At 43.4% G+C, this 25,660-nt stretch overlaps 1 protein-coding gene across 1 annotated transcript in view; it reads left to right on the top strand.

Annotated features, from left to right (window-relative positions):
• Positions 1 to 25,660, top strand: part of SMC6 (structural maintenance of chromosomes 6) — a 1,850,548-nt gene that overhangs the window by 419,979 nt on the left and 1,404,909 nt on the right. The window contains exon 9 of the mRNA XM_044068538.1: positions 16,399 to 16,518. Within this exon, the coding sequence (XP_043924473.1) occupies positions 16,399 to 16,518 (120 nt within the window). The remainder of the gene's footprint in view (positions 1 to 16,398; positions 16,519 to 25,660) is intronic.

Below are 25,660 nucleotides of genomic sequence, written 5' to 3'. Positions count from 1 at the left end.
GATACTAGGTAGAGGACTGGTGACAGGTATGATTTGGGTTATGTCTGGTGTGGACTGGGGACTAAAATTTGCACCAAATCTGTCAATCAAGTTGGCGATGTCCTCAGGGTCAGTATGAGTGGTACCATCCACTACTAGTTTGGCACAAAATTGGGCCTTCCCCTTTAGATTTCTGACGTAGCTAAAGAATGCCTTGTGATTATGTTTACCTAGGGATGCTAGTTTAGCTGTGTTAACTGGCTTTAGAGGACTTTACAAGATGTCTAATTTGCTTGGTCAAGCTGTGGAGGGTGTTCTTCCTCTGTTAAGTCAGATGTTCTTTGTGTTTCACTGTTGCAGTCATTACATTTGGGTAATCTGTTGCAGGTAGCCCTCAGTCGGCCTGATTAACACGGTCTTGGGTCCTGTGTTGGTTGCTGTCCCTTCTTCCATGACATCAGGTCATCAGGGGTATAAAACCTGCAGCCGACACCATTATATCAGTCTTTCTTGCCGTGCGGTGCCAGAAGCAGAAGCAGTTTGCAAGTGCCGGTCGGCCGACTCCTGAAATTTTCGTTTGAGTTTCAGAACCGAAGTCTTCAGCTAAAAGCGAAGTACCCCTTTGGGAAAACTTGTTCTTGCTCCTTACCGATGTCAGTAAAAGTTCGTAATTGCATTACTTGTGGAAAGCAAATACCTCATAAAGATTTTCATTCATACTGTATTCCTTGCCTAGGCCCTGACCACGACATACCTTGCTGTTGGTTTTGTGCTTTATTTAATCAGCGCACTATCCGTCGTTGGTATATTTGTGCCTCTTAATATTTCGGTTCTCAGTTTAATTATCCAGAAATGTCATTGGTTAGCCATCCGACTACCGGGATTCCAAAAAAATGCAAAGACAGAGACAGACCGCCGAGGTCCAAAACTGCCGACGACGCTTCTCCAAAGCCAGTTGCCAGTTCGCCGGTACTGTGAGGCGCTTTTGCAGCCCCTGATACCCGCTACTTCTGAATAGCAAGCCTCTACTGAGACCCATTCGGAGTCCGGTATGCCGCGCGGTACTTCACCTATGGAACCCACGGAAGTCTCTACTTTGGATGGGTCCGGAGCTGCTGTGCAGGCACTGGCTTCTGAGGGGGTGTTCAGGCCTACGGACTTGCATATTAAATCGGCGCCTCCTTCATTACTAAGGCCTAAATCTCGATCCATGTCTAATAAACCGACGCCCAGGCCACATGCTCAAGCCTCTATGCCTAAAAAACAAATGATAAAAATGGCTGAAGATCTAACAACTCTAATCAGGGGTAGCCAACCCCCCCCCCACCAAGAGGCTGAGGTTGAGCTTGATTATGAATCTTCTAATCAGGATTCTGTTTTTTTCTGACTCCTCTGATGACCTGGTTTTGTCCTTACCTATTTATGAGGATTCTGATGCAGAGGACTCTATTCCCTCTGCTTCCCCTCTTGAGGATTTTTCTTTTGGGGACATTTTACATACTCTACAGGAGCATTTTCACTGGGAAAACCAGGAATTTTCTGATTCAAAAAAGAGGGTAAGGGATTACCTTCTCCTACCTCAGCATAGGCCTTTGGCTATTCCTCCTGTACTAGACATTGTTGATGATGCTTTCTCGTAATCCAGTTTGGTCCCTGATTCCCTGCCTCCTGCTCCCAGTAAACCTGACAGATACTACAGGGTCTCTGAGTCCCACAAGTTCCTTTTTCAAAAATCCTACTGCAGATCTAGAGACTATTTCACAGTGGCCCAAGGGCATTAAGGCTTCTACTGCTAAAAATCCTACTCCTCCTGATAGAGACTCCAGGGTGCTGGATAGATGGGGTAAAAAGGTTTATACTTCAGCAACCTTGACGATTAGAGCTTTAAACTGCCAATTTCATATATTAAAATATCAGCAACATGTTATTGGACTGCTTAAACAGAAAATTATGTTGATTCCTGACTGTGTTGAAAATAAAGACTTACAGGATTTAATGCATTCTGCTGAACAAGTTGGAAAACATACTTTGCAATGTGGTTTTGATTCTTTAGAGACCTCTTGCAAGGCTGCTGTTACAGGGTCTATGCTTAAAAGGCATGCTTGGCTTAAGGAGCAATCTTTGCGTGATTATTTTAAAGCTAAATTGTTGGATGCTCCTTTAAATCAGGACTGCCTGTTTGGCAACAAGGCATAAGAAGTTCTTAAAAAGATGGAAGATAAAGCTAAATCTATGCAAACTGTTAAAGATTTTTTTACATGTTCAGCCTCCTAGATTTAGTAGCCACTGGCCTTCTAAGAATTGGTCCTTTCCAACCCCTTCCAGGTCTTCTCAAGCCAAACCCAGACACAGCAAACACCCCAGGTTTCAGTCCCAGGGGACTCTCAGAACTAAGCAGTGTGGGGGGGGGGGGGCTCCACTTCCAAGTCTGGGAATAACAAGACATCCTGCTATGGTAAACTGTCTCAATGACTTCCTTTTAAAATTTCCAAGCACTTATCTTCTGACTGCTTTTTTGAGGGGGGGGGGGGGTTGCTCTTCATGCAAAGAACTGGGAACTCATTACCCAGGACAAATGGGTTTTAAATATAGTGTCCCAGGGATACAGATTTCACTTCCACACGTTGCCAATGCTAAGTGGGTGGCCGGACCTACCCCCAAATCAGTGGGCAGAGGCTCAAAAACAAATACTTTCTCTCTTAAGCATGGGGGCTATTCACCTGGTACCAGAAGAGGAAAAGGGACAAGGTTTCTACTCGAGACTTTTCCTGGTACCCAGAAAAGACGAATCATGGCGTCCAATCCTAGACCTCTCTACTCTAAACACCTTTCTGCAGATTCCAAAATTCAAGATACTGACTCTTCACCAGTTACTTCCTATGCTAGGCAAAGAAGCCTGGTTGGCAACACTAGAGTTAAAAGAAGCATACCTGCACATCACAATCGGGGAATCTTACAGGAGATACCTACGCTTCTAAGCAGGCTACACGCACTATCAGTTCTCTGCACTGCCCTTTGGCTTATCTACTGTTCCCAGGGTATTCACAAAGTGCCTAGCTCCAGTTATTGCATTTTGCAGGCAAATAAGTATTCAAATATACCCATACCTGGACGATTGTCTAATTTAGGCAGAAAGCCAGGACATACTTTTGAATCATCTGGTGTTTGTAAAAAGGGTTCTAACTTGTCTGGGGTACACCATATATGAAAAGAAATCGCAACTGGTACCCTGTCAACAAATTACATTCCTGGGAGCAAGCTTCAATACAACTTCCCAGATGGCTTACCTCACGCCAGAAAAGTAAATTAATTTGATAACCTACTTCAAACAAGTGGCCAGAAAAACCTTGCTATCTGCAAGACAAATACTGCAAGCCTTAGGGTTCATGGCCTCCTGCATTCTTCTAATTCCATATGCAAGACTGCATATGAGGAAACTTCAGTGGAACCTAAAAAGTCTATGGAGTCAACATTCTCACAGCCTAGAAACAATGATTCCTATCATACCTTGCCTACGCCTAGAGTTCCTTTGGTGAGCAGAGGCCTGCCACCAAAACAAAGGACTACCTTTCACACCAACCCCCTGCCGCCCAAACCCTAACAACAGATTCATCAGACTATGCATGGGGGAGGGCTCACCTGGCAGGGAAGTGCATTCAGGGCAAATGGAACCCAAGTCGAATGCACCTGCATATCAAGCAAAAAGACATGTTAGCTGTGCAGAATGCTCTGATAGCCTTCAAGAACTGCATTCTTCCAGGACAACTAATGGTAAAGACGGATAACACCACGGTTATGTCATACATAAACAAGCGGGGGGGGGTACACATTCTTTACCCCCTGTGCAGACTAGCCATGGCATTGTGGAACACAGCTTTGAGCTACCAAGTGCACCTACAAGCTCAATTCCTGCCAGGAAAATTAAATACACTGGCAGACGGACTAAGCAGAAACCTTATGGACCCACACGAGTGGAAACTGGAACCAAGGATGTTCTTCGTGTTTCACTGTTGTAGTCATTACATTTGGGTAATCTGCTGGCAGGTTGCTCTCAGTCGGCCTGATTAACAAAGTCTTGGGTTCTGCGTCGGTTGCTGTCCCTTCTTCCATGACATTAGGTCGTCAGGGGTATAAAACATGCAGCCGACGCCATTACATCAGTCTTTCTTGCCGTGCGGTGTCTGAAGCAGAAGCAGTTCGCAAGTGCCTGAAATTTTCGTTTTCGAGTTTCAGAACCGAAGTCTTCAAGTTAAAGCCAAGTGCCCCGTTGGGGAAACTTTTTCTTGCTCCTTACCGATGTTAGTACAAGTTAATAATTGCATTACTTGTGGAAAGCAAATACCTCATAAAGATTTTCATTCATACTGTATTCCTTGCCTCGGCCCTGACCATGATGTACCTTGCTGTCGGTTTTGTGCTTTATTTAATCAGCGCACTATCCGTCGTCGGTATATTTTTGCCTCTAAATATATCGGTTCTTGGTTTAATTATCTAGAAATGTCGTCGGTTAGTCATCCGACTACCGAGATTCCGAAAAAACGCAAAGATAAAGACAGAGACAGGCCGCTGAGGTCCAAAACTGCCGCCAACTCTCTTCCTAAGCCAGTCGCCAGTTCGCCGGTACTCAGTGAAGCGCTTTTGCAGCCCCTGATACCCGCTACTTCTGATTCGCAGGCCTCTACTGAGACCCATTCGGAATCCTGTATGCCGCGAGATACTTCATCTATGGAACCCGCGGATGTCTCTGCCTTGGATGGGTCTGGAGCCGCTCTGCAGGCACCGGCTTCTGAGGATGTTTTCAGGCCTACAGACCTGCATATTAAATCGACACCGCCTTCATTACTAAGGCCTAAATCTCCATCCATGTCTAAAAAAACAATGCCCAGGCCACATGCTCAGGCCCCTATGCCTAAAAAAGAAATGATAAAAATGGCTGAAGATCTAATTACTCTAATCAGGGTTAGTCAACCCCCCCCCCCCCGAGAGGCCTAGGGCTGAGCTTGATTATGAAACTACTGATCAGGATTCTGTTTCTTCTGACTCTTCTGATGACCTGGATTTGTCTGTACCTATTTATGAGGATTCTGATGCAGAGGATTCCATTCCCTCTGCTTCCCCTCCTGAGGATTTTTCTTTTGGGGAAACTTTACATACTTTAAGGGAGCATTTCCACTGGGAAAGCCAGGAATTTTCAGATTAAAAAAGAGGCCTAGGGATTTCCTTCTTCTACCTCAGCATAGGCCTTTGGCTATACCTCCTGTACTAGACATTGTTGATGTGTTCTCGGAATCCAGTTTAGCCCCTGATTCCCTGCCTCCGGCTCCTAGTAAACCTGACAAGATACTACAGGGTTCCTGAGTCCCACATGTTTCTTTTCAAAAATCCTGTTGCAGATCCTGAGACTATTTCTCAGGGACCCAAGGGCATTAAGGCTTCTACTGCAAAAAATCCTACCCCTTCTGATAGAGTCTCCAGGGCACTGCATAGATACGGTAAAAAGGTTTATACTTCTGCAACCTTGGCAATCAGAGCTTTAAACTGCCAGTTTCATATGTTAAAATATCAACAGCATATTATTGAACTGCTTAAACAGAAAATTATGATGATTCCTGACTGTGTGGAAAGTAAAGATTTACAGGATTTAATGCATCCTGCTGAACTAGTTGGAAAACATACTTTGCAGTGTCGTTTTGATTCTTTAGAGGCTTTTTGCAGGGCTGCTGTTACTGGGTCTGTGCTTAGACGGCATGCTTGGATTAAGGAGCAATCTTTGCCTGATCATGTTAAAGCCAAATATTCGGATGCTCCTTTAAATCAGGACCGCCTGTTTGGCAACAAGGCTGAAGAAGTTCTTAAAAAGATGGAAGATAAAGCAAAATCTATGCAAACTGTTAAAGATTTTTTACAAGTGCAACCTCCAAGATTCAGTAAGCACTGGCCTACTATGAATTGGTCCTTTCCAGTTCCTTCCAGGTCTTCTCAAGCCAAACCCAGACACAGCAAAGACCCCAGGTTTCAGTCCCAGGGGACTCTCAGAACTAAGCAGTGGGGGGCCTCCACTTCCACATCTGGAAATAACAAGACACCCCCCCTATGGTAAAAAGTCTCAATGACTTTCTTTTAAAATTCCCAAGCAGTTATCTTTTGATTGCCCCTTTGGGGCAAAGAACTGGGAACTCATAAACCAGGACAAATGGGTTTTAAACATAGTGTCCCAGGGATACAGATTTCATTTTCACATGTTGCCAACACCAAAAGGGTGGCCAGACCTGCCCCCATATCAGTGGGCAGAGGCTCAAAAACAGTTACTTTCCCTGTTAAGCATGGGGGGCTATTCAGCTGGTACCAGAAGAGGAAAAGGGGCAAGGTTTCTACTCCAGGCTTTTTCTGGTACCCAGAAAAGACAAATCATGGCATCCAATCTTGGACCTGTCTACTCTAAACACCTTTCTGGAGATTCCAAAATTCAAGATGCTGACTCGTCAATTACTTCCTATGCTAGGCAAAAATGCCTGGTTGGCAACTCTAGATTTAAAAGAAGCATACCTGCACATCCCCAATCAGGGAATCTTGCAGAAGAAACCTACGTTTCAAAGCAGGCTATTCGCATTATCAATTCTCTGCACTGCCCTTTGGCTTGTCTACTGTACCCAGGGTATTCACAAAGTGCCTGGCTCCAGTTATTGCATTTTGCAGGCAAAGAAATATTCAAATATATCCATACCTGGACGGTTGTCTAATTCAAGCAGAAAAATCATCTGGCATTTGTAAAAAGGATTCTAACTTATCTGGGATATACCATAAACGAAAATAAATCACAACTAGTACCTTGTCAACAAATTACATTCTTGGGTGCAAGCTTGAATACAACTGCCCAGATGGCTTTCCTCATGCCAGAAAAGCAAGTTCATTTGGTAACTTATTTCAAACAAGTGGCCACATAAATCCCTGCTATCTGCAAGACAAATACTGCAAGCCTTGGGGTTCATGGCCTCCTGCATTGTCCTCATTCCATATGCAAGACGGCATATGAGGAAACTTCAGTGGTATCTAAAAAGTCTATGGAGTCAACATTTTCACAGCCTGGAGACAATGATTCCTATCATACTTTGCCTACGCTTGGAGTTCCTATGGTGGGCAGAGGCCTGCCACCAAAACAAGGGACTGCCATTCACACTACCTCCTGCCACCCAAACCCTAACTCCAGATGCATCAGACTATGCATGGGGAGCTCACCTGGCAGGGAATTGCATTCAGGGCAAATGGAACCCAAATCAAATGCACCTGCATATCAATCAAAAAGAAATGTTAACTGTACAGAATGCTCTGACAGCCTTCAAGGACTGCATTCTTCCAGGACAATTAATGGTAAAGACGGACAACACCACGGATATGTGGTACATAAACAAGCAGGGGGGTACACTTTTCTACCCCCTCTGCAGAATAACCATGGCATTGTGGAACAAAGCCTTGAGCTACCAAGTGAATCTACCAGCTCAATTCCTGCCAGGAAAATTGAATACACTGGCAGACTGATTAAGCAGAAACCTCATGGACCCACGAGTGAAAGCTGGAACCAAGGATTTTCAACATATTGACAAGCGAATGGGGGAGCCCAGACATAGATCTATTTGCTTCCTCCCAGAACTACCAGTTGGACAAGTTTTACACAAGGACTCCCCACAAAGAAGCCTGGAAAGTGGATGCTCTGTCCTTCAGCTGGAAAAACCTATCAGTTTATGCCTTCCACCCACTGCCTCTGCTCTCCAAAGTTCTACTAAAAGTCAAGCAGGAGAAACCAAGGATGATCTTGACTGCTCCAGACTGGCCACACCAACACTGGTACCCCCCTCCTGCGCAGTGTGTCACTGTTATCTCCATGGCACCTGCCTCAGAACCCTTCCCTCCTGTCTCAGCAGGAGAACCAAATTCTGCACCCTCAGCTTCCAACATTGAACCTTGCAGCCTGGCTAATCACTTAAATTCACACTTATCCCTCAGCAAACCTGTCATGGATGTCTTCTTGGAGGCAAGGAAACCTAGTACTAGAAAATCTTATGCTGACAAATGGAAAAGATTCTGTGCCTGGAAACAATCTTTAGGGATGAGCACAGCAGTGCCCAATTTACCTCAGATTTTGCAGTACTTAACTGAGATGCTTCACAAGGGCCTGTCTTTTTCCTCCATTAAAATCCACACCTCAGCTATTTCAGCTCATTATAACACAGAACCTCCTCTCTTCACTCATCCTCTGCTCAGGCAGTATCTCAGAGGGGCAAAAAACTTGAGACTCGCCAGGAGAGCTCCACCCCCTGCCTGAGACCTTAACTTTGTCTTGGAGAAACTCACTCTACCTCCTTTTGAGCCAGCTGCTACTGCAGACTTAAAATTTCTTTCTTGGAAAACAGCCTTCCTTTTAGCAATCACTTCAGCTAGGAGGATATCTGAATTACAGGCCTTTATGGCAGTGGTGCCTTTCATCATCTTTCATGTGGACAGGGTATCTCTCAGGACCAATCCATCCTTCGTGCCCAAAGTGGTTTCCAGTGTGGCTCTTAATCAGTCCATTCATTTGCCAACCTTCTTTCCCAATCCACAAAACAAAGGGGAGCGGATTCTGCATTCCTTGGATGTGCACAGACAGCTTAGATTCTACTTGGACAGGACTAAACCTCGAAGAAAATCTGAACAACTGCTGGTAGCATTTGCTGCAGGGGCAGAGGGGAAGGCTATTTCAAAACAAACCATTTCTAAATGGATAAGCCATTGCATTCATTTCTGCTATAAGCACCATGGAAAACCTATCCCCCAGGGGATCAGATCTCACTCCACCAGGGCTGCATCTACTTCTGCAGCCTTTCTCAGAGGTGTTCCTACCAGGGACATCCTAGAAGCTGCTACCTGGAGCTCTCTACATACTTAAACTAAGCATTATCATTTATCAGTTTTCTCTAAATCCAGAGCTGGCTTTGCCACTGCAGTCTTGCAGGGCCTTATAGCTGGCCCTAATGCTGTATTAATTCCTCCTCCCAACCATAGCTTTGGGAATCTACACAAATGTAATGACTGCAACATTGAAACACGAAGAACATAGTACAGATGTGTACACATAAATGTAGATGTTCGAGTTTATTCACTTTTGTAGTCCTGGTTTTACCCTCCCTCCCTCTGGCCCTCTAACTTTTCTGGCTATACCTCTTCTTTCTTTTACTATGCTTAAAAGCCTTTTTGGTGTATTTGCTTTTTGTTGGAGGCACACCTTTGTGTTTTTATGTTTATTTGCTCCCCATTAGGGGGGCATCTGACATCTGGGGCAAGAAAAACTGATGTAATGGCGTTGGCTGCTTGTTTTATACTCCTGACGACCTGACGTCATGGAAGAAGGGACAGCAACCAACGCAGGACCCAAGACTTTGTTAATCAGGCCGACCGAGGGCAACCTGCCAGCAGATTACCCAAATGTAATGACTGCAACAGTGAATACACTCGAACATCTACATTTATGGTAAGTGTACACAACTGTACTATTTTCAACATGTTTACAAGCGAATGGGGGAGCCCAGATATAGACTGGTTTGCCTCCCCCCAGAACTACCAATTGGACAAATTTTGCACAAGGACTCCCCACAAACAAGCCTGGAAAGTGGATGCTCTGTCCTTCAGCTGGAAAAACCTACCAGTCTATGCCTTCCCCCCTCTGCCTTTGCTCTCCAAAGTACTACTAAAAGTCAAACAGGACAAACCAAGGATGATTTTGATTGATCCAGACTGGCCGAGCCAACACTAGTACCCCCTCCTGCGCATTGTCCTTTTCTCAATCACTTCAGCTAGAAGGGTATCTGAATTACAGGCCCTTATGGCAGTGGAGCCTTTCATCATCTTTCATGCGGACAGGGTGTCACTCAGAACCAATCCATCCTTCATGCCCAAAGTGGTATCCAGTGTGGCTCTTAATCAGTCCATTAATTTGCCAACCTTCTTTCCCAATCCACAGAACAAAAGGGAACGGACTCTGCATTCCTTGGATGTGCACAGGCAACTTAGATTCTACTTGGACAGGACTAAACCTCAAGGAAAATCTGAACTGCTGGTAGCATTTGCTGCAGTGGCAGAGGGGAAGGCTATTTCAAAACACACAATTTATAAATGGATAAGCCATTGCATTCATTTCTGCACCATGGAAAACCTATCCCCCAGGTGATCAGACCTCACTCCACCAGGGCTGCATCTACTTCTACAGCCTTTCTCAGAGGCATTCCTAACAGTGACATCCTAGAAGCTGCTACCTGGAGTTGTGTACATACTTTCACCAAGCATTATCATTTACCAATTTTCTCTAAATCCAGAGCTGGCTTTGCCACTGCAGTCTTGCAGGGCCTTATAGCTGGCCCTAATGCTATCTAAACTCCACCTCCCAACCATAGCTTTGGGAATCAACCCAAATGTAATGACTGCAACTGTGAAACACGAAGAACATAGTACACTTGCCATAAATGTAGATGTTCGAGTGTATTCACTGTTGCAGTCCTGAATACCCTCCCTTCTGCCCCCTAACTTTTCTTTTGGCTATACCTCTACTTTCCTTTACTATGCTTAAAAGCTTTTTTGGTGTATTTGCTTTTTTGTTGGAGCTATACCTTTGTGTTTTTTATGTTTAATTGCTCCCCTTTAGGGGGGCACCTGACATCTGGGGCAAGAAAAACTGATGTAATGGCGTCAGCTGCATGTTTTATACCCCTGACGACCTGACGTCATGGAAGAAGGGACAGCAACTGACGCAAGACCCAAGACTTTGTTAATCAGGCCGACTGAGGACAACCTGCAAGCAGATTACCCAAATGTAATGACTGCAACAGTGAATACACTCAACATCTACATTTATGGTAAGTGTACACAACTGTACTTTCCCACTTGTTCTTGGATATTAGTTTCGTCCTGTTGTTGTATAACCTATTTATGGTTGGTGTCTACCAGGGTGGCTTGTTTTTTTGTGAGGACCTTGTTTTTATCTGTTCGGTACAGCCAAGTCTGTACATTTGTACAGGTATTTATACAGGGCGTTTGTGTAGATCTCTTTATAGGAGTTATTGCTGAGAATGGTAGCAGGGAGTTTGAAACTATTTATGCCATCACGTAGGAGGCTATAGTTTGCTTTGGAGAAATTTTTCATCCTTTTTGCTCGGGGGGGTTGTCCTGTATGATTGTTAGTTCGAACTAGACTGATTTATAATCAGACCTTACCAGGGACAGCAATACACAGGGGGTAGTGCGAAGACCCCCTGTTTTGGGGCATACCAAGTCTAGGACATTCAAGCCCCTTGTGGGGGGGGGTGAAGACCATCTTTTCCGAGCATTTGTATTAACAAAGTCCAGGAACCTTAAGGCAAGTGTGTTTGTGCTTGTATATGACTCCCTGTCAATGGAAGGATAGCTGAAATCACCTATGGCCAAGGTGTTTGGCTGTATAGTGAGTGATTCAAGTAGGTCCAGATAGGCAGAGTGGTTCTCGTGGTTCATGGTGGGGGATGTATAGCTAACAATAATATGGAAGGGGGTTTTGCTTACAGTTAGCTGGACGTGGAGTAGCTCTAGGGAGTCAAAGTGTTTGACCAGTCTTGAGTTGTATTTGTCTTTAATGAAAATGGATATAACTCTGCCTTTGGTTCTTTAATGCTCGTTTTTAGGTGTGAACATGTGGAAGGCATTGTAGCCTTGCGTGCCTGGGCTGCTGTCTACAGCCTTGAACCATGTCTGTGACTGCACAGATATTGGCATCTTCCAAGGTGTAAGGAGTGCTTCTAGTGAGTGCAGTTTCCATTTAGACTCCAAGCATTAAGTAGCATAACCTTGAGTTTGTGTGTAGTGGATTTTTTTTTACGTTGGGGAATTTTGTTATGACATTGCCTTAAAAAAGCACTATGGGGGAGGTAAGTACCTTTGCCAGTAACCGAAGGCGAAGAGGCAACAGGTGAAGACTATCTCTGGCAAAGCAGCGTGGTCTGCCGACCATATCTTCCCAGGCTGACAGATACTGGATCCCCCTGTACTGACATCAGAAGCTAAGCCAGTTGTTGAAGTCAGTCATTTTTTTGTTTATATTGAGGCATCATCTTGGGTGAAGGTATAATGCTGCTTAGGGCTAGGGACATATCTGCCTGGGACACGCAATCTAAGAACTCAGTCAAATGTCTTTTCATATAGTCCATTGAGGTACATCTCAAGTCATTCACTCCAGCATAACCTATGACAGTCATAATGACACTTGTTGTTTATAGACTTGAGTGTCTGCACGATGTGTAACTTAAGGTCTTATTTGCTGAGACACTGTTGTGTGCATTATTATACGTAGTGGATTCTCTTGGGTCTGCAGTGTGTGCAGTACGTTTGCGCTTGGGAGGTCTCTGATCTTCAGGTAGGCTTCTAGCCGGTACCTCCATTAATGTGGGTTTATGTGTTGTAAGCTTATGTGCAAGATGTGGTGTGTGTGTGCTGACAACCTGTTTGATGTCTGGTTTATGTGAGAGAATTGATTCCAGGTTCATAGCATAGGTACATCTCTCACAAGTTGTATTTGTTTGTTTTAGGGGTAACTGGTTGTCAGTATACATGAGGCATTTGCATCATTGCATCAGTATGTTCATGTCTATCAGGCTAGCTGGAGAAATGGTAAGAAACTGCCCATTATGGCAGGTGTATATTGTAGTAACTAATGGGGAGTGGGCTAAATGGAACAGGTTTTGCTGTAAGACTAACAAAAAAGTGACTATTCTATGGAGCACTAGGGGTAGAAAACTGCTCCAGTGCTTTACAATGCACAGCTGAGTTGCTCGCAGGGCAGCAGTGCAGTCTCTGAGCAGCTCCGGTAAACTCAACATAAACCTGCACAAACATGATGCTTAAATACAAGTGAAGGTAAATTATTTTAAACAAAATAATCAAGGGGAAATCCCAAGACTGAGCCTTATTTCAGCAATCCCAACTTTGGCTGCACAGTTCGGCCACAAGGGTGTGTGTGTGTGTGTGTGTGTGGGGGGCTTCTTAATGTAAGATAGCTGATTTTAGTGCTGAAATGATACCAAACAATCTAGATTCAGCAAGCCTGAATCTAGCCTGTGCTATAAAATGTAGAAGTACTAGAAATTCAAAGTGCACAAAATCACAGTCACAACAGCAAAAAAAAAAAAAAGGTTTAAATAAAGCAGCAGTTCGGTAGAATACTCCCACCAGAGTGTAGACCACAAACCTTCCTAGTGTGAAGTAACAGGTGTGGAACACAAGGGATTAAACCAGAACTAAGACATGTAGAATAACAGACAATAAGCCTTCACCAGCAATTCCCAGCTTAGAAGGGTGTAGGCTATCCTCTCCTGCCACAAGAGTTTAGACCACAAATCCTCCTAATTTAAACTAGCTGGTTTGGAACCCAAGTGCTTAAACCAGAAGAAAGACACTTAGAACAATAGGCACAATAAGGCTTTAACCAGCTATTTCCAGCTCAGAAAGGTAGAGGCTACCCTGTCCTCCCACGAGAGTGAGACCACAAACCTTCTTAATGTAAAATAACTGACCTGAAGCCCAAGCACTTAAACCAGAACTAAGATGACTTTTCGCAGCACCATCTCCATCTAAAGGCATCTTACATTCCATTGGAGCAAAATTGTATGGCAGAGAAGCTGAGCAGGACTAGGGCAGCCAATCACACATATAAACTAGATCTGGGGGTCTTCCAAAGTTTGTTCTGTGTTTGGGGAGTTCATCAAGTAGCCCTTTTTTTGTCCTCTCTAAGCAGTCAGCTGGCAAATTTCTTTTCTAGGACTCCATGCAAAAAGGTCTGGAAAACAGATGCCTTTTCTTTTTTTTTTGGACAGGACTGTTGTTTCTGAATGCTTTTCCAGCAATATCTAGGGTACTTTTGAAGATTCAGAAGGAATCCCCTAATATCTTTGTGATAACTCCATTCTGGCCTTGGCAACTGTGATTCTCACTTATCTTTACAATGGCCAGGGTCAGTTACCACAAGGTTCCTCACAGAATGGATCTACTCACACAAGAACAGGGGTGTTTGATACATCCAAACATCAATCATCTTCATTTGGCTGCCTGGATAATAGGGCCTTAAATCCTTTTAGGCACCTGTTTTCTGAGGACGGGCAGCAGCTACTAATGAAGACAAGAAAGCCTGCTACTAGAAACTCACATATTACTAAATGGAGTAGGTTTTCTAGTTGATGTCAGCAACATAACCATCACCCGTTCAGGGCTAGTTGTTCTCTAGTTTTATAATATTTGTAAGTTACTCTCCTATGGTCTTATTTCTTTGTCAACGTTCATTTAGCTGCCATTTCAGCATGTCTGCCCACGGATCCTCTTTCATGGCAATCTAATGTCAAAATGTTTTTGAAAGTAAACTGGTGGCACCTGTTTGGGATATTCGTTTTGGGGTAGAGCAGCTAACACTTGTTGCATTTGAACCAGTTTAAATGGTTGACTTGAGTTTCTTAACTTGGAAAACAGTTTTACTTGTTCTGACCTGTGTAGGAAGGATATTCAAGTTGCAAGCTTTTATGGTGAGTCACCCCTACCTCATTTTCCATAGGGATAGGATTTGTGAACTAGTCCTCTTATGCTTAAAGTGGTATCTGAGTTTTACTTTAAGCAAATCTATCCATCTACCCATTTTCTTTACTGGTCTTAAAAATGAGGGAGAAAGGATAACTCCATACCTTGGATGTCCACAGACAACTCGGGTACTATCTTGACCGAACTAAATCTTTCATATATCCAGATCAGTTGTGCATTTCTTGTGAAGGTAAGAAGAAGGTACAACCTGTGTCAAAACAGATTTTCCAAATGGTTGTCTAAGGTTATTACCTTTTGTTATACTCTTACCATGACACATGTATTCCAGGCATGGTCAAGAACTACTGTACCAGGGTCTTGGCTTCATCTATGGCTATTTGGAAAGGGTTGGAGTCTAAAAGTTTTCTAGGAGCTGCTACTTGGTCCTGTAATCATACTTTTACAAAGCACTATAAGCTTGATTCCCTATTTAGATCTAGATAAAGAACTAGAATCTTTTCCTTCGTCTTCCCAAATATAGTTAGCTATGGCAGTCTACCCATATAGCTAAGACTACTGCAGGAGTGATCCATATAAAGAATGGATTCCATTTACATTACCGAATTTACGGTTTTCTGAATCACAAAACACTGACCGCTGTTTGTTGAAACTTCACTTTCGCAAACATTAACTTCACCGACATAGAAAATACGTTAGTACAAAAACAACACAAAAAAACACAGATTCCCTAACATTTTTTGCAGGAGGAGCAAATCCCCCTGTACTGCTCCCCCCCACACCCCCTGCAAATTATATATACCAACTCGGAGATTGCAGTACAGTGACAGCAAGGGTACATTTCCCAATGTCCACTGTACTTCGATCTCCATTGAAAAACAACGATCACTGTTAAATTAACTTAACGCATACTAAATGCATCCCTCCAACACCACGGCATACTTAACTCTTTCCGTAAATACTGTCATATCCGCCAAGTTCTACAAGTGGTACGGTGTACGAGAATGTACATAAACACTGTACCCTTGCACTTGTCATACTACTGCCAGCAACTTGATAACCTCTCTGAAATGAACATCGTTCAACTGGAATCTCGGCAAAGTAATGTTTCGGCAAACAGTAGTTTGAGTTTTGCAATTCGGATTACAGTAAATTTGGTAATTTAAATGGGACCCATAAAGAACAAAACTGCAGTTATGTAAATTGAACATATAACAGTAAATGTTCGAATGATCAGTGCTGCATTAGTTGCTCGCTCACTCCCTCCCCTCCGTCCCCCTTGTTTTTTGGTGTGTTTTTTATGACAGTGTGTGGATTTTTTTTTTTTTTTATAAACATTGTCCTTTCTGGGCTTAGCATCCCTCTGTCTGGTGGCAGTAAATCTCTGAAGGGTTTTGTGCCCAAACTTGTCTTTTAGTCAGCTCAACTCAAGCTGCTTGACAGTTTAGGCACGTGTAAGGTGCCCTGAAGCTTTGAAGCTGGATATATATAACCCATATAGCCAAAGCTACTGCAACAGTGAGCATTCAGACATCTGCTGTTTTCGTAAGTTGAACTTGCACAACTGTACTTTATCTACATCAGTTTAATATAGTTGTTATATTTCAATGTGCACTTGTTTTATTTTATAATAATATGAATTTTTATTGATTTTAGGGTGCTGAAAGATGTTTAGTTCCCCACCCCAATTTCTGTTATTAATTAGTATTTGGATTTCTAATATCTTTGTCATGGGAGGTAGTTATTTGCACGTATAAAACATGCATGACAGGTTGTTCATTTTACATAGATATACATGCATTTTCTTCCATGAGTTAAGTTTTTTTTTTTTTTTTTCTTTAGTGCTTGGTTGAACTTAAACGCAAGGTCAAGGAAAAAGAGGAGCGGTATAAAAGTATTTCATCTTTGGAAGACATGAAAAAGAAACTAGACGAACTAAAAAATGTGATGGCTTGGGCGCTGGTAATTTTTTTATTTTATATGTCTGCAAAGTCAGTATTATAACAAAGATATGCAGCTGTTTAGAGAACTGTTTTATGCAGACCGGTAAATCCATTTTAGTTTCTCACGGTTTGTGTGTTCTACAGGCTACATTTCAAAATTATTAGTATTTATGCTTCAGCCATTGATCTAATTATGTCAGTCAAAGGTGGTCTGTTTTGTTGAGTTTGTACATCATTTGGATTGCAATCCTAAGAACCAGCTGATAAACTGCAAACTCCAAAGTATTTTTTTTTTCTTTTTCACAATTTACCATTGTCTTTAGTGGTGATATTGAATTTTAGCAAGTAAATGCTTGCTTTATCATGGAAGAGTGAATTACACCCTCATATTTGGATGCATTTTAGCACATAATCTTTAGTAACAATTTTCTCTTTTGATGATTGTGAGGCTTTGTCAAGTTTGATAAAATATTTTATTTTTATTACATTTTTCTCTTTATTGCTGTTTTTTGTGAAGTGATTGTTGCACTAGTTACATGATTATGTTTATAGCAGCAGGCTGTTTCACATCAGAGAATTGTGATGCTACGTAGACTGGCAAATTTTAATTTTGGTAGGAAATGCAAGTATATTAATGCACACTGATATAGGATCTACATTGACCCTAAAAGAAGTGTTGATTTCTCTGCCCGTTTATTTTTTTGGTTTGTTTTCATTATTCACCTTTGAAGGCAAAACCAAGTCACATGAACCTGGAATCTAGCAAATTCCATTATTTCTTGAACTGAAATTGTTAAAAAGTGTATGCACTTTGTTTTTCCATAAAATTACATTTGTAATGTTTAATAAATGTCATACTAGAACTGTTTTATACTAAGCTAAAGCTACTTTGACCCTCTCTTTAAAAGTCAAGACAATGTTAAAAATGTGTACATGGTTTGCAGAAGGTCATGAGTGGCAGTTACATCCATTTTGTGTTAACATTTCAACTGATACTTGCATTTCATTACAGTTGTTTGCATTTTTGAAATACTGGCAAACATATGAATATTGTTTTAATCCTTTTTTATCTTGAAAGATTTCCCCTTATAAATTGAATGTTGACCTCTCACTGCTATGAGTCTGTCTTAATTTGGCATGTGTAAAAATATACTTGCCTGTAGCCATCTTCATTTCTTTGTGCTGTTTGAAAGTCTGTAATCAGTTGACTATTTTGTAAACATTTTAATTGATTATTTGGCCTTATTTCCCAGACCTTCTCTAATGGAGGCCTGTGGGATATTTGTAAATGATCACTTAAGGACATCAAGTGATTCTGCTACATGGGCTCTGAATGTCCATGACTTTTGTACTACTCAAGTCTTTACAGCTACACTCGAGCCATAAGAACCAAATCTGAATGTAACCATAAAGACTTAAAAAGTTTAAAAGCCATGGATATCCAGAAGCCATGTAGCTGAAACACTTGATTACATGAGGGTTAAGGGTGGTTATCACTATGAAAACTCTAGCTTTGCCTTTTTGTTTGCAGTTCTGTTAAACAACCTTGCTACATTTTCATTTGCAGGGTGTCAGTGTAGCAGTAGGTTATGTAGATTATGTTTGGGCTACTTATTAGCATAGTACTTTTGACCTCAGATGTTTTTCCATCCCTGTTTGATACCCATGTGTAAGCCAAAAGTAATTTTTTTACGTGTGTGTCTGTGTGTCTGTGTGTCTGTGTGTCTGTGTGTCTGTGTGTCTGTGTGTCTGTGTGTGTGTTGGGGGATGATATCCCTTGCATTGCCTTACAGCTCACTTCTGTCTGCGCCAATTGATAGTTATGTGGCTGTGATTTTAAGCATTGAGCGACTGCATATTTCATTTGTTAGACCTTTTCCTTGTTGTGTCTTTTGTATTGTTACAAGTGCTTATCATGATTACGTCATCCAGATCTTGTTGGAACAGTAATGATTTCTCCATCAGTCTGTTGCTCCAGAGAAGTTTTGCTTTAAGTGTTTTTTTCTGTCTTTTAGTTGATCACAGTTGTGGTAGCTGTGAGTATTGTATGCAATTTAATAATTATAGGAAACTTTGATATTTAAAGGGTTTGCACCCTTCTCTGAGATAAAAAAAAAAAAAGGTGCACAGGCTTGAAAATAAATTAAAACAGATTTAAAGATTTATTTTTCTAGTTGTTAACTTGGTTATAGTGAAAACGAGTTTTTAATACAATGATGCTTTCAGTCATCATTCTCTTTCGGCTTTTCCCGTTAGGGGTCGCCACAGCGGATCATCTCTTTCCATTTCTTCCTATTCTCTGCATCTTGCTCTGTCACACCAACCGCCTGCATGTCCTCTCTCACCACGTCCATAAACCTTATCTTAGGCCTTCCTCTATTCCTCTTACCTGGCAGCTCCATCCTTAGCATCTTTTTCCAACATACCCATCAACCCTCCTCAGCACATGTCCAAACCAACACAATCTCGTCTCTTTTGCTTTGTCTCCAAACTGTCCAACATGAGCTAACCCTCTAATATACTGATTCCTAATCTATCCATCCTAGTCACACCGATTGCAAATCTTAACCTCTTTAACTCTGCCACATCCAGCTCTGACTCCTGCCTTTTTGTCAATGCCACTGTCTCCAACCCATATAACATAGCTGATGTCCTTCAAGGATGCATCTGCAGTCCTAACAAATGGGTTGTCCTGGCCTCAGGTAGCCCTTCGGTCGGCCGGATTCCAAAGTCTGGGTCTGGCCTCGGCTGATGTCGCACTTCACCCGACATCATAGCTGCAGTTCTTCGGGTATAAAGGCATCAGCCGATGCCATTTTCCCTAGTCTTTCTTGCCGCGTGGCGCCCGAAGCAGAAGCTGTTCGCAAGTGCCGGTCGGTCAGAACCAGAGATTGCTACTACCAAAGACTTCTAAAAAGCTAAGTACCCCGTTGGGGACTCTTTCTTGCCTCAGCCGATGTCAGAAAAAGTGAATAACTGTTTAACTTGTGGGAAACAAATACCTCATAAAGATTTCCACTTTTACTGCCTACCTTGTTTAGGCCCAGACCACGACGTAGCAGCTTGTCTAGCCTGTGCTTCCTTCAACCGACGGGCACTGAGACGTCGGTCGGAGTTTGCAGAGGAGTTTTTCGGCTCCGCTTTTGCTTATATCATGCCGTCGGAGACTCCGACTTCACATTTACCTAAAAAGCGTAAGGAAAAGGACCGACACTTGCAGTCCGTGGTTTCGGCCGAAACCGCGGTTAAGCCAACCGCGAGTGTCTCGGTTTCGGCTGAAACAGAGTCTGCGGTTATTCCTTCGGCCGAAAGCATGCCTCCTACTACCGAGGCCTCTTCCAGCATGGCTGAATCTGCTACTGAAATTCCACCTGCTCTTACAGTTTCTCAGGATTTATCAGATACTATCCCCCTAGATGTATCTACTCCTGCACATGGAGCTGCTAGGCCCCCTGCATCCATGTCAATTAAGGCTTTTGCCAGGGCTAAAGCAGCTAAATCTTCAAAGGCCGTGCCTACTAAAGCCCCCTCTCACAGGCCTAACTCTAGTACTCAAATGCTTAGTCTAGCAGAGGATCTCATTTCTTTGATCAGGGGAACCCAGCCTCACCCTGACAGGGCCTCTCACCCCCCTCCAGAAAAGAGGCCTAGAGCAGAGCCCCCTGAGCCAGTTTCTACTGATTACTCCTCAGATGATTCAGAAAATACAAACCTTCCAGAGGGCCCTTATTCTCCTTATGAGGACTCTGATGCAGAAGACTCCATTCCTTCTGCCTCTCCTCCTGAGGAATTTTCTTTTGTGGAAACCTTGCATGCTATGAGGGAGCAATTTCAATGGCAGGGCCAGGATTTTTCAGACTCTAGGAAAAGGCTCAGGACCTTCTTGCATTTGCCACAGCATAGGCCTTTAGCCATTCCTCCAGTACTTACAGTTGTAGATGATGCATTTAATGATGCTTGTACTGCTCCTGATTCACTGCCTCCGGCCCCTGCTAAGCCCGACAGATACTACAGGGTTCCGGACACACATTATCACTTGTATAAGGCTCCTTTTGCAGATCCTGAAACTATTTCACAGGGCCCCAAGGCTGTAGCAGCTACCTCTGCCAAGAACCCCCTCCCCTCTGAAAGGGAATCTAGGGCCTTAGAGAGATGGGGTAAAAAAGTTTATACTTCTGCTACTCTTTCGGCTAGGGCCTTAAACTGTCAATTCCACATGATTCAGCATCAGGAATTTATGTTAGATCAGTTAACTAAAAAACTGTCCTCGCCTGAACCTTTAGACCGAAAGTCTCTTCAGGATATGGTACATAACATTCAGCAGGTCAGTAATCATTCCTTAAAATGCAGCTATGATGCACTGGAGGCTTCCTTTAGATCAGCTATGACTGGTACAGTGATCAGAAGGCATGCATGGTTAAAAGAGCAGTCCTTACCAGACCATGTAAAATCAAAGCTCCTAGATGCTCCCATGGATAAGCACAATTTGTTTGGCTCCCCTGCACAGCAAGTGCTGAAGAAGGTGGAAGAGAAAGCAAAATCTGTCCAGACAGTCAAGGATTTCTTACAGGTCCAGCCACCAAGGTTTAGTAGGAACTGGCCTTCCAAGAATTGGTCCTTTCCAGACACCACCAGAGCACAGAGAGGCAGGAATAGCCGCCCAAGAGGCAGAGGTCAATCCAGAGGTGCCTACAGGGGACGTCAGTGGCAGCCTAACAACCAGCGAAGTACTGCCACAGATCCAGCCACTACCACTTCCACAGAATAATCACAGTGACTTGGCTCTGAAACCGCCTACCAGGGAACAACTAGAAGCACCCTTAGGCGGAAAGCTAGCCTTATTTTCAGTAAACTGGCATTACATTACAGGAGACAAATGGACAAAAGACAAAGGTTACAGGTTTCACTTCCATACTCTACCAAGGAAGAGAGGAATGCCAAACCTACCTCCAAATCAAAAGACAAACGCTCAACAACAAATAGACAACTTAATAAGGATGAGAGCTATAGAAAAGGTACCGTCTATGGAACAAGGGTAAGGATTTTACTCCAGACTTTTCCTGGTGCCAAGAAAGGAAAACCAATGGAGACCTATTCTCGACCTCTCCGCTCTGAACACATATCTCATTGTTCCAAAATTCAAGATGCTGACCCTACAGCAGCTTCTTCCCATGCTGGGCAAGGAGTCTTGGCTGGTGACTCTGGATCTCAAGGAGGCATACCTGCACGTCCCCATACGACCAAATTGCAGAAGATACCTCAGATTTCTTGCAGGATCAGAGCATTATCAATTCTCAGCATTGCCCTTTGGCTTATCTACTGCGCCCAGAGTATTCACGAAATGCCTAGCATCAGTAATTGCTCATTGCAGGCTTCAGGGAATTCAAATTTATCCATACCTGGACGACTGCCTGTTACAAGCGGACAGCAAAGACAAATTATCAAAAGATTTGAAAAAGGTTATTCACCTGCTGCAAGCCCTGGGATACACAGTCAACACAAAAAAGTCAAGGCTGATACCATCCCAAAGGATAACCTTCCTGGGTGCAGAACTGGACACATTAAACCAGATGGCATTCCTCACAGCAGAAAAACAGAAGCAGCCACCACTCTATTTCATGGCATTAACAACGCAGAACCAGCTTACAGCAAGATAAATCCTGCAAGCCTTGGGTTACATGGCATCCTGCATAATATTAATTCCACATGCCAGACTACATATGAGGAAGTTGCAATGGTACCTGAGGAATTTATGGTCTCAGCACAAGCACAGCCTAGAAACCCAAATTCCAATAACTCCATGCCTGAAGCAAGAATTCCAGTGGTGGGCCCAGGCCTGTCAATTGAACAAAGGGCTGCCCTTCCACAGGCCTCACCCGAGCCAGACTATCACCACGGACGCCTCAGACCTCGGTTGGGGGGCACACATGGTGGACAAGTGCATACAAGGCTTATGGACTCAAGACCAGATGAACCTACATATAAACCAAAAAGAGATGCAGGCAGTAAAACAGGCAATTCAGACATTCAGACTATTTCTTCAACAGGGTCATTTGCTAAGGACGGACAACACCACAGTTATGTGGTATATCAACAAACAGGGAGGCACACATTCATATCCTCTGTGCCGGATGGCAATGGACCTCTGGAATGTGGCCCTGAGCCTCAACATTCAACTCCAAGCCATATTTGTGCCAGGAAAAGAAAATATACTGGCAGACATCTTAAGCAGAACCACCACGGATGCCCACGAATGGATGCTGCATCCAGACATCTTCAAAACCATCACAAGGAAATGGGAACAACCAGAAATAGACCTATTTGCATCCCCACACAACCACCAATTGGAAAAATTCTGCACAAGGACATACCACCCACTTGCTTGGAAGGTGGACTCCTTATCCTTCAGTTGGGAAAACCTGACAGCATATGCATTCCCACCTCTTCCTTTGATGCAAAAAGTGCTACTGAAGTTCAAAGAAGATCACCCGAGGATCATCTTGATTGCTCCAGATTGGCCGAGGCAACATTGGTACCCGCTACTGAGGAGTATGTCCCGGGAACACGCATGGCCTCTACCCCTACTGCCTCTACTGCTAACACAGAACAAATTCAAAATCCTGCATCCCAACTTGAAAACACTGCAGCTAGCTGCTTGGAACATTACATAAGGAAAAATAACCCAGATTTATCTCAAAGGGTTAAAGACATTATCTTGGAGGCTCGCAGACCCTCAACAAGGAAAACTTATTCAGCAAATTGGAAAAGATATCTCATTTGGAGTGCAACAAAAGGAGTGGAGGCATCATTGCCAAACATAGCTAACATCCTGGAATACTTAGCAGAGCTTTTCCACAATGGTCTGTCTTGCTCCTCCATTAAGATTCATGCATCAGCAATTTCAGCAGAATACAGCATGGATCCTCCAGTCTTTTCTCAACCTCTACTCAGGCAGTTTCTCAGAGGAATTAAGAATGTAAAGCCACCAAGGAAACCACCATTGCCTACTTGGGACTTGAACTTTGTGTTAGAAAAGTTGACACTACCCCCTTTTGAACCAGCAGCAACAGCAGAATTACAGTACTTATCTTGGAAAACTGCATTCCTGCTTGCAATCACTTCAGCTAGAAGGGTTTCTGAATTACAGGCATTAATGGCAGTACAGCCCTTCCTTATCTTCCATCAGGATAGTGTGTCCATGAGAACTAATCCTACCTTTATGCCAAAGGTGGTCTCCAGGGTATCATTAAACCAAGCAATACACCTACCAACATTCTTCCCCAACCCGCAGAACAGGGGGGAAAGATTGCTGCATACCTTGGATGTACACAGACAATTGCGCTACTACCTGGACAGAACCAAGAACAATAGAAAAACTGACCAGCTTCTGGTAGCATATGCAACAGGAATGGAAGGAAAAGCAATTTCAAAACAGACAATCTCAAAATGGATAGGAAATTGCATTAGATTTTGTTACTCTTTTCATGGAAAGGCAACTCCAGAAAACATCAGACCTCACTCCACAAGGGCTACAGCCACTACTACAGCTTTCCTACGAGGAGTGGCTACCAAAGACATTTTAGAGGCTGCTACTTGGAGCTCCGTGCATACATTTGCCAAGCATTATAATCTGCCTTTATACTCCAGATCCCGAGCAGGTTTTGCCACTGCTGTTTTGCAAGGGATCTTAACTACACCATAAAACTCTTAGTGCCTCCTTAGTGCTTCCTCCCCCAGTTTGGCTATGGTATTCTACCCATTTGTTAGGACTGCAGATGCATCCTTGAAGGACATAGTACAGTTTTGTACCTACCATAAATGTAGATGTCCGAGAGGTATGCATCTGCAGTCAGGATTACCCACCCTCCTTCCCCTCTGTGGTACTCCTAGGGTATTTGCCCATCTTGTAGCTAGCTGGGGGAATCTATTATGGTGTATTTGTTTGTATATATGTATATACATGTTTATTTCTATTTGCTCTCTATTGTTTGGAAACATTTGCATTTATCCAAATTTAGCCTTCCTAGAGGGCATCTGGCATCTGGGGCAAGAAACACTGAGGAAAATGGCGTTGGCTGATGCCTTTATACCCAAAGAACTGCAGCTATGACGTCGGGTGAAGTGCGACATCAGCCGAGGCCAGACCCAGACTTTGGAATCCGGCCGACCAAAGGGCTGCCTGAGGCCAGGACAACCCATTTGTTAGGATTGTAGATGCATGCCTCTCGGACATCTACATTTATGGTAGGTACAAAACTGTACTATCTCACTACCCTCTTGTAGACCTTCCCTTTCACTCTTACTGGTACCCGTCTGTCACAAATCACTCCTGACACTCTTCTCCACCCATTCCACCCTGCCTGTACTCTCTTCTTCACCTGTCTTCCACATTCACCATAACTCTGAACTGTTGATCCCAAGTACTTAAACTCGTCCACCTTTACCAGCTCTACTCCCTGCATCCTCACCATTCCTCTACCCTCCCTCTCATTTACACACATATATTCTGTCTTAGCCCTGCTGACCCTCATTCCTCTGCTCTCTAGAGCATATCTCCACCTCTCCAGAGTCTCCTCAACCTGATTCCTACTCTCACTACAGATCACAATGTCATCTGCAAACATCATAGTCCACGGGGCCTCCTGTCTGATCTCATCTGTCAACCTGTCCATCACCACTGCAAATAAGAAAGGACTCAGAGCTGATACTTGATGTAATCCCACCTCCACCTTAAACGGATCTGTTACTCCCACTGCAGTCCTCACCACTGTCACACTACCCTCGTACATATCCTGTACCACTCTTATGTACTTCTCTGCCACTCCCGACTTCCTCATACAATACCACAACTCTTCTCTAGGCACCCTGTCATATGCTTTCTCCAAGTCTACAAAGACACAATGCAACTCCTTCTGACCTTCTCTGTATTTCTCCAACAACACTCTCAGAGCAAACATTGCATCTGTAGTGCTCTTTCCTGGCATGAAACCATACTGCTGATCACTAATCATCACCTCCCTTCTTAACCTTGCTTCCACTACTCTTTCCCATAACTTCAAGCTGTGACTAATCAGTTTTATCCCTCTGTAGTTACTGCAGCTCTGCACATCACCCTTATTCTTAAAGATAGGTACCAAAACACTTCTCCACTCCTCAGGCAT

This window comes from Protopterus annectens, chromosome 1.part0 (assembly GCF_019279795.1).
Source record: "Protopterus annectens isolate FY-2018-M chromosome 1.part0, PAN1.0, whole genome shotgun sequence".
NCBI classification, from domain to species: domain Eukaryota; kingdom Metazoa; phylum Chordata; order Ceratodontiformes; family Protopteridae; genus Protopterus; species Protopterus annectens.
This window is presented reverse-complemented; position numbering and strand designations above follow the sequence as displayed.